Source organism: Chrysochloris asiatica, unplaced genomic scaffold, assembly GCF_000296735.1.
Source record: "Chrysochloris asiatica unplaced genomic scaffold, ChrAsi1.0 scaffold00007, whole genome shotgun sequence".
NCBI classification, from domain to species: domain Eukaryota; kingdom Metazoa; phylum Chordata; class Mammalia; order Afrosoricida; family Chrysochloridae; genus Chrysochloris; species Chrysochloris asiatica.
The window spans coordinates 24,059,352-24,074,894 of record NW_006408525.1 but is presented as its reverse complement, the minus strand read 5'-3'; the positions used below and the strand labels follow the sequence as shown (position 1 = coordinate 24,074,894).

The 15,543-nt window shown below is 41.2% G+C and overlaps 1 protein-coding gene across 1 annotated transcript in view; it reads left to right on the top strand.

The window, feature by feature from the left end:
- The window catches only part of CWC25 (CWC25 spliceosome-associated protein homolog (S. cerevisiae)), a 28,778-nt gene extending 14,588 nt beyond the window's left edge, over window positions 1-14,190 (top strand). The window contains exons 3-10 of the mRNA XM_006832535.1: window positions 4,972-5,208; window positions 6,873-6,942; window positions 7,601-7,734; window positions 8,410-8,479; window positions 9,048-9,238; window positions 9,868-9,966; window positions 13,254-13,415; window positions 14,076-14,190. Coding sequence (XP_006832598.1) covers window positions 4,972-5,208; window positions 6,873-6,942; window positions 7,601-7,734; window positions 8,410-8,479; window positions 9,048-9,238; window positions 9,868-9,966; window positions 13,254-13,415; window positions 14,076-14,190 — 1,078 coding nt within the window. The remainder of the gene's footprint in view (window positions 1-4,971; window positions 5,209-6,872; window positions 6,943-7,600; window positions 7,735-8,409; window positions 8,480-9,047; window positions 9,239-9,867; window positions 9,967-13,253; window positions 13,416-14,075) is intronic.
- Window positions 14,191-15,543: the final 1,353 nt, after the last annotated feature.

The following is a 15,543-nucleotide window of genomic DNA, read 5'->3' as shown; positions in this document are numbered from 1 at the left end:
TTTTTTTTAGTTTTTATTGAATTGAGTGATAGTTTACATGGGAGAACATCAGCTTTACATTCATCCTATCATACTTCGTTTCATTGCAATGATTACAATCCCCTCCATGCATCATCAAACAACCAAAGGGTATACCCTGCAATCCTGCACCCAAGCCGTCAGAATGCAACCCCTCTCCCTCCCTGAGTCCAGAGCCCCTAGCCGCTCCATCTCTCCACATCATCATCTCTACCTCCATCTCTGGCCTTACTGCTTCTCTGGATAGGGTCTCATACTCCATTCTTTTCCCTTGATGGTCCCAGGGTCCTCCGCTCATGGACTGCAAAATTAACCACTCCCCTCCTTTTGTTACAAAACGTCTACCTCTACTTTTGCAGCCCTTACAGTCAGTCCTGATAGCAGTTAGTCACTATTGAACTACAAGAATCTCCATCTTTCACCAGCCCCATCTTTTTTGAGTTGTCCCTCCCTCATTAAAATAAACTCACTGTTCCTAAATTTCCTATCTAATCTTTTGAGTTATTATTGTCAATTTAATCCCATATAAATTGTTCTCAAAAGAGTATAATGATATACAATAGGATGAATATAAAACTAATTTTCTCCCATGTAAACTATCACATAATTCACAATAAAACATTTAAAAAGAAAAAAAAGAATATAACGATAAAGGCAACATTCTTTAGTAGTTAAGGTAAACTGTTGTTTGGTTTTCTGAAGGATATTTTTGGCTTACAGTCTATGACTGTCTCAGGGCAGTAGTTTCAGGGGTTCATCCTTCTTCCGTGGCCCCAGAAAGTCTGTGTTCTATGAGAAATTGAAATTATGTAGAATTTTCCGCCGTTTGGTCCAGATTCTTCTATAGAGAATCTTTGATCAAAATGTTCAGTAGGGGCAGCCAGCTACCACCCAGTTCTTCTGGTCTCATGGTCAAGAAGGTAGTTGTTTATGGATGCTTTTGATTTTTACCCTCTCACTTAGCCTCCAACATTGAAACACAAAAGCAAGCATATAGGTTCTCTTGTTTTGTCTGTCTTTTCCTGGGGTATATTTAGATGATCTTCCTTAAGATGACAGGGAATTGCCCATCTGACTGGTTTGCACAGTTCTCTGCACAGTGTCATAGAATAGTTTCAAGTAAAACACCAATAAAAGCGCTTTACGTGTAACGATTTACTGTGGTTCAGATGGTCTTTTCTATGTTTATAATACATCTTTGTTAGAATACTCTTAGGACAAAATGTTGTTGCTGTTAAGTGCCATCGAGTCAGTTACTACTCATAGTGAACATGTATAAGGTTTCCAAGAAGTAGTTGGTAGGTTTGAACTGCTGACCTTGTGGTTCACAGTCCAGTGCTGATCCTACAGCACCTCACTGGGAGTCAAATAGAAACCTTTAATACATGGGGGGTTCAAAAGTTCATGTAAATATGAAGTGAAAAGATAATGGAATTTTTCCATGAACTTTTCTGAAGTCTTCTTGTACATATATTGTCCTATAACTCTGAGTACTCCTCTACTGTTTAGTGATAATGCTAGGAAATAATGTTCCTTAGACAACAGTCTGTAGCAGTATTTCTCAGCCTTTGCGCAAAGCAGGCTTGTTGTTGTTAAGTGCCATCGAGTCGGTTCCGACCCATAGCGACCCTGTATAGGGTTTCCAAGGAGCGACTGGTGAACTTGAACCACTGACCTTTGTCTTTGCAGTCTGACGCGTTAACCCACAGCGCCACACCAGGACTTAGAGCTTTGAAAAATAAATAAATTAGGGTAGTGGCAATTCCCACCCCAGGCTGACTCCCTTAGAATGTCAGGGTGTGTGTAACAAGAGTATTGAGTAACAAATCAACAGTTACTGGCTCCATTTCAGAAATGAAGTTACTAAAGTGCACAGAAGTGCTAGCCACTTAACACTGGAGCCAGAAGTCAAGTCTTACAGTCTTGGATCTCAGCTTTAGGATGTGTTCTGTTATTAAAGCAGAATGGAACTGCTCTTGTCTCAGTTATGTAGTGCTGCTATTACAGAAATTCTACAAGTGAGTGACTTTAACAAACAGAAGTTTGTTTTCTCACAGTTTAGGAGGCTAGACATCTGAATTCAGGGCACCATCTCTGGGGGAAGGCTTGCTCTCTGTGTCCACTCTGGGGGAAGGTCCTTGTCTCCTTTCATCTATCTTTCCCCATCTCTGCTTGCTTGGTTGTTTGCTGAATCTACTCTTTTATATTTCAAAAGAGAAGGATTTAAGACACACTTTACACTAATGCTGCTTCATTAACACAACAGCCATAGATATAGGGGTAAGGATTTACAACACATTTTTGGGAGGACAAAATCCAATCCCTAACATCTCCATAAAGTTTTCTGGCCTGTAATCTTTATGGAAGCTGATCTCTAGATCTTTTCTGCACAGTGCCACTAGGTGGTTAGTAACCATTAGGTTATCAGTCAAGAGCTCGCCGTTGGCACTGCCCTTTATAAACCCTGTAGAGTCCAGTTCTCCACTGACGCACCTGGAGTTGCCATGAATTGGAATCAGCTCCACAGGAATGGGTTTGGTGCATGGTTTTAAGACTAGATAGAGCCATGTTAATACTACTTTACAGAGGTGTTGGCCTTCATTTGCCATGTCCTTTCTTCTGTTTAACACAATTGTCCTTCTCCTTGAAACTTTTCCCTCCTTTGCCTACAGGTTCCTGGTCCTTCTGCCCCTTCATATCATCCTTTTTCTTTCCTTCATTTACTTAACTTCCGTCTTCTTCCTTCATTGCAAAAGCTCTCCAAAGCTTGATGCTTTTCCCTCTTTACTGTCTCTTGAAGAGCTCCTTCCTTTTTCTACTTGTATTTATTTATTTCATGCTGATGCTACCCAAATCTGCCCCACAAACACTTCAGACTGTTCTACTTTGGGAGCCCAAAGTCACTTCATGTCAACATGTGTCAACTCTCAGAAATACTGTTTAATGATTTGTTCACCTCTGTCTCTTATCTCATAACCTATAAATAACTCAGCTGCCTCTAACCCATCCTTCTGGTCTTAATCATCTGTCTGACCCAGAGGAAGGGTGTTGAATAAATATTTTTTTGCAAACAAATACATAAATATTCATTCCCAATTGCATGAATGATTTATATTAGAAAGATTAGCAAAAGGTTGGCCCCTATGAAGTGGAGATTAAAGATATCCTAAATGTCCTACTTTTCCAACATGCTATACCCTTTCGTAGCTCTTGATAACAATCACCAGCCCTTCCCTCCCCTCCCCTAGAATGTCAAAGGATGGCTTGTGCAGTTGTGGAGACTGCCAAGTCCCAAATCTGTAGTTCAATTGGGTGAAAACTTACAGAGCAAACAGTTTTCCATTCAACAGTTCATACACATTTTGTTTTCATGTCTTCGTAATATCACTTAACCCACTTCCTCCTTGTGTTTTCTGTATCCATTCCTCCTCCTTTCCTAATCCTGCTGAACTTTCTTTAGAGTAAAAGTTGCCCTTTTTATCTCACGGTTGATTATTCTAAGTGCGTATCTGCCTAGTGTTATGTTCCCTTTATAGACTATTTGACTGAAAATTGAACCACAGGGGTGAGTTCAGTTCAGATCTAAAGGGTGGGTGACTAAGGCCATTGTCAATTCTTAGTTATAGATAGTGGGGGTTTGGTGGTGGTTCTGATTGGTTGGTATTTATTTTCTTCTTCTTATTTTTTTAATAGACTGTCCAAAAACTAAGCCTACTGCCATTGAGTCAATTCTGACACAGAGCTACCCTACTTAAGACAGAGTAGAACTGTTTCTGACACTGTAAATTTTTACAGGAGCAGACAACCTCATCTTTCTGGTAGGTTTGAACTGCTGTCTTTGTGGTTAGCAGCCCAGTGCTTAACCCACAGTGCCAGCAGGACTCTCTGTAGCTTATAGTTTTAATCAAATTGATTCTTTAATAGGGAAAAAAAAAGTTAAAGGTCATGATCCTCTGGTGTTGGTTTAAATTATTTTTATTAAAAGTATCTAAGTACACAAGAGGAAGAAATTTTTTATTCTTATAGTTGTTAATATAACCTTAAAACAAAAAAATACACAAATTAAATTGAAAAACTAATTTTAAAAATGTACTTCAATGATTGGCTGATACTGTTTTGATGACATGCCATTACTGCTTCAATGTGAATATCTTAGGGGATCCTTTACCACTTGCTCTTAGGAATTTAGTGTGACTGTGCGGTTTATTGTGTGAGGATTCCATTTTTCCAGCTCTTCTTTCTCTCAGAATCATTGGATATGTTTGTTTGGCAAGAGGTTATGACAAAAATTTGCCCGCCCCCCTTTTTTCTCTCAAAAGCATCTTTACTTACAAGGCTATCTTTGATCTTTTCTTGTCACCTAAGTGTGATGGGTGCCAAGTGGCAATAAGCAACAAGACAATAAATAATGACTGTGTATGTGGTCACTGAGATTGTCCTTGGTGTCATAGATGATCCAGATATGTTTACTGCTTTAGATCCTCCTTGAAATGAATGCATCACATAAAGACTTTCTGAAAGAGATTTAAGAAACCCTGGGCAAGGATCCTTGCTCTAGATTGAAGAACACTTTTTTTTTTTTTTTTTTTTTAAATGAATTGTGTTGTGTGTATGAGAATTCTCTTATTACTAAATTGTAAGGAGTCCTGGTGTGGCACTGTGGGATAAAGCTCTTGACTACAAGGTCAGTGGTTCAAACTCACCAGCCACTCTCTGGAAACCCTGTACAGGGTAGCTGTGAGTTGGAACCGACTAGACGGCACTTAACAACAAGATTCCTGCAGGCAAACTTACATGGGGTCTGTGCTTCCCCAAGGAATATGCCAGTAGAATAATCCTGCTCTGACCAGCTATATTTATAGTTTTGTTCAAGTCTTGTTCAATTATTGTGTGTTAAGTTTTCAGGAGTTTGTTTTCTTTGACTGTATTTTTTTTCTTTTTGGCTTGAACCAGGAAAAAAGAAGAAAAACTGGATTGGATGTACCAGGGTCCTGGTGGAATGGTGAACCGCGATGAGTATTTGTTGGGGCGTCCCATTGACAAATATGTTTTTGAGAAGATGGAGGAGAAGGAGGCAGGCTGTTCTTCTGAGACTGGACTCCTCCCAGGTTCTATCTTTGCCCCTTCGGGTGCCAATTCCCTCCTTGACATGGCCAGCAAAATCCGGGAAGACCCACTCTTCATCATCAGGTGCTGATGGGGGACAGCACAAGGGCTTTGTTACAGAGATGCTCTGAGACTATGCTCAGGCTGCTCATTCTCTGCTTTACAGTTGGTTTTCCTTGGGCTTGTATCTGCCATGCAAAAAGATGTGTCTCCATTGGGCTTTCTGATGTTGAACAGGAGGCTCCATCCAAGGTGATTGACCTAGGCCATGTGGAAAGATATTGGCAAAGGCATTGGCCTAGTCCAGATTTGTTCATTTACTGTCGGCTCTTAAACAAAAATAGGGGGCAGAAGCAAAGTAGGCCGATAGCTTCTTGGAGAATTGGTATGTATATGTGTGTATGTGTGTGTTCAGTGTCATCCAGTTGGTTCTGACTCACAGCAACCCTGTACAGGTTTCTGAGGAGCACCTGGTGAGTTTGAACCACCAACCTTGCAGTTAGCAGTCTAGTGCTTATCGTTCAGCGCTACACCAGAACTCCATGTATATGTATAAAGCTGGTTAAGTGGGTGAACAGGCCACAAGGTCTGTGCTGATGGCACTGAACACACACATACATATACATAATAAATCTCTAAGAAGCTGTTGGTCTACTTTGCTTCTGCCCCCTATTTTTGTTTAAGGGTTGACAGAAAATGAACAAATCTGGACTAGACCAATGTCTTTGTCGATATCTTTTTCTCTGACAGCAGAGGCCTTTAAAAAGCAACTTTAGAACTTACTTGAAAGCCTAATATTTAACAAAGTATAGCAAGGAGTCCTGGTGTGGTTGCAGAATAAGCACTGGACTATTATCCCCAAGGTTAGCAGTTCAAATCTACTAACTGTTCCTTGGAAACCCTATACAGGGTTGCGGTCGAGTCAATTTTGACCCATAACGACTCTGGATAGGGTTCCCAAGGAGTGACTGGTGAGCTTGAACCACCTACCTTGCTATTCAAATGACTTTGCAGTCTGGCTATTAACCCACAGCGCCACACCAGGACTCCATACTGTGCATATTACTTTAGAATTTCCTTTTTTCTAATTAAATATTCTGAACATCTTTCTATGTCATTATACTTGGGTAACATTGTTTTCAGCGCCCATATTATATGGCTGTACCATGATTTATCAAAATTCTCTTGTTTCCAAATGTTCAGTGTTATAGTGACCTTTCTTGATTATTTTTTAACAGTAGTAAATTAGAGATAAATTTGGAGGATCAAAGAGTAAATGCAGGCTGTGATAATTGTTGCCAAATTGTTCTCTGGGTAGGCTGACCAGTTTATTATGAGCAGTATATGAAAGTAAGACATTTAAAAAAGGAATCATCTCTCTATATCATCAGCTGGTTATCATGCTCAACAGGATGGGCAGTATTTGAACTGTTGCTTTTCAGCAAGCAATTGACATACAAGATGATACCCATTTACACCGACTATTTGGGAAGCCTTGAGCATGAGGCTTAGAAGCAGGCCAAATGCACATCCGGGAACCAATGTGGACGTCCCTGCTCTCCAAATTCAATCTTTGACACAAATTTGTAAATGATTTCTGACTTCCTAAACATCAAACAGACTTCAATATAGAACCTCTCTGTGTGCAGTGCATTTGGACTCAAGATTGCTGTGCAGAATTGTGAAGGGTACAGTGACTTAACCCCTTTGCAAAAGAAATAGTAATGATTTTCATAACCTCTCTTTAGGAAGAAGGAGGAAGAGAAGAAAAGAGAGGTATTAAATAATCCTGTGAAAATGAAGAAAATCAAAGAATTGGTAAGTAGTGCATCAGATACGCACCAAGAATAGCTTTCAGCTACTTAATACAGTAATTTCTCTCCACCTGCTTTTCCCTTACAAGACGGTAAACAGAATGGCGGTTAGCCACTTTCTTACTGCTGGAGATCATCTCCTTGGGGTTTTATACAATCCTAATTCAGCTTGAATTCCACTTTTATATATTGGTTGGAAAACACCTTATGTACTGTCATTATTCCAGAAAAAGAGGGATGTGGTAACTGCTTGTATAGATAGCATGATGCAAGTATGTTCAAGTATCAGTGGGTCCTGGGTCCCATAGGAAGCTTCTAGGGCTTTCACATGGCATATTAGGAGATTAGCTCTTGGATTAGTTGATAAGGAAAATGTGAAGAGTGGTCTTGATTTGGGGGGAGTTGGAGGTATTCTGATACAGAACAAGAACTCTTTGGCAGTGATTCTGGAAACTGTTTAAAAACTAGTTTCTGTTGGGTAGTCTAAGATGGGTTGATGTACAACCAAGGTTGAGAGCCTCCCATTTTTATGGGCAGGGAACCCCTGATAATGTCCTGAACCCAAGTTGATCCAGAAGCATATAAACAGGCATGTGGCCAGATTATATTAGTTCCCCTTTGATAAGAACCTTACATGTGAGCATATTCTGGGCATTTTCTAGTTGCAAATGAGTCTAGAAAAGAAGGAGAAGAAAAAAAAGAAGGAGAAGAGAAAGAAGCACAAGAAGCATAGACGCCGAAGCTGGAGCAGCAGCAGCGAGCGGCCCAGCAGTGAGGAGGAGCGCAGCCGGGGGAGGTGAGCGGGTGGAGAAGGGCCTCCCACACTGCCGCACTCGCCCACCACTGCACAGATATTAACTGAATGCTTGTTCTGTGCTGGGGAACTGCCAGGCACCGGGGCCTCAGGGGTGAGCACTTGGACACGGGCCTGTGTAGCTCTAGACTTCCGTGGAGTTGTGTTAAATGTGGGTTGGTGGGTGGCATGCTTCTGGAGGGAGACCCCCTAGCAGAGCTGATACTTGCCTTGTGGGTCATAGGTCAGACAGACATCCTGGGTATGATTCTTCTGGGACTGAAGTGGGTTTTATGTTGGCTTTTTGTTTTTTTTAATGCATTTGTAGGCCCGTGTATCTTCCCTGTGGGAGCAGCCATTGTCGTTGCTGCTGACTCACTATTAGGCCCCAGAATAGCAGCACAAGAGGAAGGGAGAATGTATTCAGGAGTTGGGACTGAGACGCTAGGCCCACGGTTTTTCACAGGAAAAACATGACTGTGCCAATGCTTCTTCCAGCAAAGACGGTCCAAGTAGAGAAAAGCACTCCCGAGTAATCACTGGAGGAAGGGACCGTATCCAGAGAGGAGAAGTGATATTTGAAGCAGGAAGCATTTTTCAGCACAAGAGCTTTACACTGGATCTTTGTGTAGTTTCTTTTTCAATGAGTGTGTGTTTGTGTGTGTTTTCATGTCTTAGATCTCAAAAGAAGACGGCTAGTTCCTCCCCCGTTTTGTCCAAAGCTGCAGCTGCTGGTTATGGCTTACAGGTAGGGATGTGGACTTTCCAAAAGGAGTGGCTATAGAGCCTGTCAGCTTGACAGCCTTTTTGGATATGGGCATTTTTAGCTACCAATCAAATGTCACATGGATGACAGGGCTGGGGCTCCTGAAAAAAAGGCCCATTCCTTTTCCCTGAGCCTCTCATTGTGGCTGAGGGCCCTCTGAGCAGAGAGGCTAAACCTCCAAGCGGGTGTTTGGGCTCCCATCCCTCTGTTAATTAATCATGGACATAAGGTACACACATTTAAGGGGACAGGTTAATGACTCCTCTATATTCTTAACCCTCGGTGCTGTCCTCCACTCCTCTGTTTCTTGCTCAGCGGTAGGGTGCAGTGAAGAGCCAAGCACGGCAGTCAGTTTAGGTGGCTGAGTGGGTATATCATATTCGGGGTTCTGGAGCTAACTCGGTCGGTATGGTTCTTGGTGGTAACTCAGTAATTATGAGTGCTCGTTCGTTTCCTTGTCGTTTTGCTAGACCTGATCTGCTAGACTTCCTTATGAATAGGTTTTCTTTACTTTTTTGAATAATTTTCCTTCCTGTCCTTAATGTTACAGGTCAGGGACTCCAACCACAGCCAGAGGCTGCAGGGTCCTTTGATGGTCGAGCCAAAGGGAGCTCATGGGTTGAAGAACCATTCCAGGTCCAGAAGTGCCTCCCACTCACCCCCCAGACATGGCAGCAAAAAGAGCCCCAGGGAAGCAGGGTCACGGGACAGGAGGTCTCAGTCCCCAAGGCCCAGCAAACCGTGAGTGTGGGAACTTCCTGGGAAATAACCTGTGGATGTGGGATCCTGGTCACAGCAGGCATTTCACTGACTTTTCCAAATGTCTTAGCTTTGTTATTTCCTTTACATCATTTTTTAAAAACTAATTTAAATATCAGATTCCTAGAACCATATTTTTGTAGGTATAAACAATGAAACTGGAGTCCTGGTGCGGCACTGTTGGATAATAAACTGGACTGCAAGGTCAATTTGTACTGCAAGGTCAATGGTTCAAACTCACCAGCCACACCTCAGAACCCCTATACAGGATTGCTGTGAGTCGTAATTGACTCGACAGCACTTAACAACAACAACAGCAACAACACAGTGAAAACAGAACTCAATGCGACTGCCTTGCTTTTCTGGGTCTCTCAAGTTTTCTGCCTTTAACAGGGTCTTCTGTTGCTATTACTGAAAAATATTTGGATTTTTCTTCACTAACAGGTTTCCACCTTACACAGGTTTCAGTTTTCTAGGTTTTAGTAGACTATGTTAGTGAAATCTCTGGGGTCAGTTTAATATCAAATCATGTTTATTCCAATGAGTAGTGTAGTATAAGCCCTCTTACTGAAGAAGGCTTTTCGCCCCTTTGCTCTCTGTGTCCATTACAGGCACAACTCTAAGGTAAACAGGAGAGAGAGAGGCCGAACTAAGACCCCATCACCTAAAAAAGAGGTCTACCAGAGGAGGCACGCGCCCGGATACACCAGGTAAGTCAGGAGCCCAGTAGATTAACTTCAGACTCTGCAGGCCTGGGCCTAGATGCTGCTCAAACCAGGACAAATGAATAATCTTGATCACCTTTTTTGCCCAACCAACTTTTTTATTCATCTTGTCAACTCCGTAACGGTCTGGTTCCAGCTGTGCCAGGCACACTGTAAGGACAAAATAGTTTTGACTTAAAAATTGATGAAGTGAACATGTTAATTCTCATAGAGATTTCCAGAGAAGTTTTTCTTAAGAGAATGTTTCTTTTTTTTTTCTTTCCTAAGAAAACTTTTTATTGTGATTTGAGTGAAAGTTTACAGAGCAAATTGGTTTCCATTCAATAATTCATACACATTTGTTTTTCATGATGTTGATTGTGATCCCCACAATGTAGCAACAGCACCCTCCCACTTGGGGCATCAGCTGTAAGAAAAATAGGTGCTTTCCTTAATGGTAGACAGCCTAAGGCTGACTTTGTGCTTGTCTGGGGAGAGGGTCTGATGGAGACCTGAGGAGAGTTCATTATGCTCATGAAGGCTGTTTCTGAGGGTCTTGATTGCTCTTTGTAGAAATTTGGATAAAGTGGACAACTTTTGTGAGCTTCCTTTTACTCCCCCGTGGGGGATATATAGACCACCTGTGGCACTTAAAAAAAAAAAAAAAAAAAGCCCAGCTTACCTGGTGGCTGTTGTTGTTAAGTGCCATGGAGTCAGTTCCAACTCATACTGACCCTGTATAGGGGATTTGAAGAGTGGCTGGTGCATTTGAACCTCCGACTTTGTGGTTAGCATTTTCTTGTGCTTATCCTACAATGCCACCCGATTTTGTCAGAATTTTCTGGAGGTTGCCTCAGTATTTTTTTAAAGCCTCTCAGTGATTCCAGTATGCAACCAATGTGGAGAACCACTGATGTCTTTTTTGTTCATCTTTTTTATTGGTGGACCCCTATGGTCCCTTTCAACCCTTAATTGTCTTAATTCCCTGAATTTTCAGGGAACAGAAACTTTTTTAAAAGGTTTATTTTAAGTATTCTGATTGGTAATTTCCAAGATGTTTCCCTGCCTTTTCAGACAGAGTACAATGAACATAATTTAATCTTTTATTATATCTTCTATTGGTGGCTTGGGATCGGTTCTTCAGCTGTGTTGTAATTCATGCTACCCTCAGGGATGCTGATAAATGTGTCTATGTTTTTATATTTTTGTTTAAGGCCGTTGGTCATTACAGACTGTGCTTCTTCAGATTCTGTTTTCTATTTTAAGAGCCAAATAGTATAAAACCATTGTAGAGAAAGCAGCATTCCCTTGGTCTGGAAGCCACCACATGAATGAGGCTTGTGAACATCGTATCTGTACTAGGGTTGGGAGTGCGAGTGCTGCTGTGGGGGAAGCATAAGGTCAGCAGTTCACACTCACCAGCCACTCTGGGGGTGGTGGTGGGGAGAAAGAGTTTTTGTTTCCTTAAATATTTACAGCATTGAAACCCCTGTATAGGGTTGCTATGAGTCAGCACCTAACAACATCTATACTAGATGAATACATTGAGACAAAAGTAGATTCGTGGTTACCAAGAGCTTAGAAGGAGTTATTAAAATTTAAAAAAAAGGTCACCAAGGAAAAGGAAAAACTGCTGCTCACATTGTACGAATGCTTCTGTAGTGGTGAGTGGTTGGGTAAGAGCCAGCCTTTTAGCTGAGGGACATTCAGGTGTCAGTATTTGGGGTTCTGCTTTCTGGGACCAGTTACTTTTTTCAGAGAAAAATCATCTGGTTACTTGACCATGGGCTGTAAGTCTAGTTGTTGGCATTTGGGAGCAGTACAGATCCCAGTGGGGACTTGAGGCTCAGTGTTGAACATTTGGTCTTTTTCAAAACCTCTCTGTTGTCTGGTGACCCAGCTAGCTCTTTCTGCAGTGCCTGAATCTTTTGCATCCTTTGATCTGTCTGATTCGATTTCTCCATCTGTTGTTTGTAGACATCAGGGAGAGTAGTCATCTGGTTCCCCATGTTGGGCATGAGGACCTAGTGTTGTCTTAATTACGCCTATATAGTTATACTTTTTTTTTTTAATTTTACAATAAAGATTTTATTCATCCAACACTTCTGATCTGTTTGATTTTTCAGAAGACAACTTTGAGCACTGGGAATAGCCCACTACCATCCATTAGTTTTACAAGGTTCAGTTTTGCTAATCCATCTTGTTGGGGGTGGCCCTCTCTTTCACTGACCTTCTGCTTTACCAAGCATGTCCTTCAGGGGCTGGTCCCTCCTGATATATAGTTATACTTTTAACTAGTTCCTTTGTCTTCAGCCTTTTATCTCACCACCATTCTACCCTACGTGGTACTCAGTTCCTACTGTCTCTGAACCTATCTTGCATTTTCAGTATGAATCCACTTGGCTCCTTCTCAATATGAGCCGTTAGGATCCAGTTTTCTCTAATCTGTTAAAGGAGCCAACACTCTTTCATCCATGTCCATCTTCTAACAATTTTTTTTTAACATTGCTCTTCCAGTGTTTTCTTCTCTCCTGTTCTCTCTATGGTTTTATACTTTTTATTTTTTGAAAGGGAATGTAGTAATTTCTCTATGGATAATTAGATGCCAGCTTTTAGTAGTATCTTAAATTTGTTTCTAAAAACAGGGTTTCCAGTCCTTTATGTGGCTGTGGTCATTATTTTTCCTTTTCAAGAAGGAATCTGTACATCACAGCCATTTGAAAATTGATGGATTTGGATGCCTGACATTGTTAGTGATTGAGCTGCTTCCTCACCTCTTTTTCTTGCTCTCTAACTTTAAATGAGTGATAGGGAAGATCTACCTTTTATTTTTTGAGGTTAAGTTGAAGTCTTAGGCATTCTGGCTTCTAGCTCATGAACTGTGTTCATGAATTTCTAAGAATTGGTGGATGGTGGATATTAGCAGACACAAGGATAAGTTAGTCCTCTGTTTTGTAAGTAGTTGGGATAGAATCGTTATAGATTTAGGCTCTTGATTAGTTCTCCATTTATTTCATATCAAATGTTTCAGAGGTTACAGAGTGAGTATATGAAATCCTTCAATAAAAGTTTGAAATTTGGATGAAACCCCTTGACCATTAGGTTAGGAAGGAAGGAAGCTTCTGCTGGGCTTGACCCTGGGCTGGGCACTTCCTTGGAAAGAGAGCAGTAACTGGAGAGCCTAGAGTTCTACCTGATTTCTTTACTCCCAGCCTGTTTCTGGGTTTGCTTTTGTTTTCCTTTTTTTTTTTTCTGGGAGAGAAGATTCGATAGTATGGTTTTGTGTTCAACAGAAAACTCTCAGCAGAGGAACTAGAGCGAAAACGGCAAGAGATGATGGAGAATGCCAAATGGCGGGAGGAAGAGAGGCTGAACATTCTCAAGAGGCACGTGAAGGATGAAGAGCGGGAGCAGAGGCTGGAGAAACTAGATTCCCGAGATGGAAAGTTTATCCAGTGAGTACGTCTTCCTCTACCCCAGGGACTCTCACGGGGATGATCTCAGGTTCTTGGTTTGGCAGCTGGTTCTTTTGTGTTCTGGGTATTTCTCTGGGCAGATCAGCACTGAGCTCAGCCTTCTCAGCAGTATTCCTAGCTTCTGGCCAGATAGTGGGATGTTTTGAATTGGTATTTTCTAAATCAAGGAGCTCTGGTAGCATAGTGGTTACGAGTTGGGTTGCTAACCTCAAGGTCAGCAGTTCAAAACTATGAGCAGTTCACGAGAGAAAGATGAGGCTTTCTGCTCCTGTAAAGATTTACAGCCTCGTAAACCCTATACAGGGTCGCTATGAGTCAGAACTGACTCCACGGCACATAACCACCAGCAAATCATTAAAACTCATTAAATTATTAAAATCTTTTAAATAAGAATTTATGTCTCAGGGAGCATTTTTCCAAAAGCTTTGACTTCTAAAACAGGTAAAATTCCCCTTTGGATGCTTTAAAAAAAAAAAAATTCGATCCAGATGGAATGACTTGGAAGTTCTCTTTGCAGGTGTAAAATTGCTGTGGTTTTATAGCTGCTTTAAGGCTAACAACCTGGTTCTCTGAATTCTGTCAGATAATGGACCAGTTGAAAACAAATGTTTTTGACTTACACATATCTTTTGTTCCTAGTCGAATGAAGCTAGAGAGTGCATCTACTTCCTCCCTGGAGGACCGGGTGAAGCGCAATATCTACTCTCTACAGAGAACCTCAGTAGCTTTGGAGAAGAACTTTATGAAAAGATGAAAGTCATCCTCTCTTGCTGCTGGTTTTCCAGGGAGGCAGCGGATCCCTTAAAATTTCTCTTTATAAGAGTTCAAATGATGTCAAACCACCACTGTTCAAAGTGACCTGCCTCCATCGATTCCTGACACAGCTCACTTCCCTTGGGAACCTGTGTGATGTGCTTTTTGGGATCCATCAGTCCCTCAGGAGCTTTTGCTGGGTGTAGAATAGGTTTGGACTGATTTTTGAATGGGTGACCATCTTGATGTGAGATCCAGTCTTGCTCTGCTTCCTGTGGTTGTGAGGCTTATCAGATCTACCTATAACCAGACCAATTCCACGACCTCAGTATAGACTAGACTTTCAGAAACCTTGCTCTCCAGAGTCACCCAGATAGCTTGTGCTTACTGGGGTAAATGAAGATTTATTTGATTCAGTAGATAACGTGAGACTGATGTCAGGTTAGGGAAAAGTGAAGAACAATCTGGAAAGAAAAACCATCCGAAACAGCAACAACAAAACCCTGAATTAACTGTTAAACTCAACTCTTTGGTCTGTCTTTTGAACTGTAAAAGTGTAGTATGTATATGTGCAAAAGTATAAGTTTTACATGTTTAAAAGATTTTAACTTTGTGAGGAGCTCTTGTTTGGTAAGTAACTTTACTATATAATGGAACCACACTGAACCTTATTAGTGAGTGATACAGTAAGGCAGTCCTTTTTTCTCTCTGAATCTGGCTAGTTTAGGATCTAGGGTGTCTGTCCTTTCACACATCACTGCTTAAGTCTCTATAGTGATAATGTCAAATGATTATAGGACCTAGGCAAGGCCGAATTGCCAATTGCTCCCTAGCTCAAGTAGCAGCTGTTTATTTCATGGCTTCCCTTTTATCATATAGTAGCCCTATTACAATTTTAGGATTTCAAAAGTTGTTTGCTACTACTTTTCAGTCAGATATTAAAAAACCCAATCTTCAAGGGACCCATCTCCTGTTTTTACTCCTTTTTCACCAGAAGACCATGGAACTTCTAGGCACCCCTGACTAGACGGGCTGGGAGGAGTCATGTTTTGAGCAGATATGATGCAGCCACTGTAATACTTAAAACCCAGCCTTTCCCCACAGAGAGAATGTACCATTCACCTGTTATTCATCCTACTTCCCTATTTTAGGGTTAATTGCTTTTATTTTATTACTCAGTAATAAATGCTACATTTATTTTTGTAACTGTTTAAAGAGCAACTATGCTATTTCTGTGCAGAGTACTGAATTTACTAAATTCCTCCAGAACAATGTTGACCGGTAATTTGTACCGATATATGGAGATCTTTCATCCGAGATTATGTAATAAAGCGTGGGCAGTTTACTCCAAGAT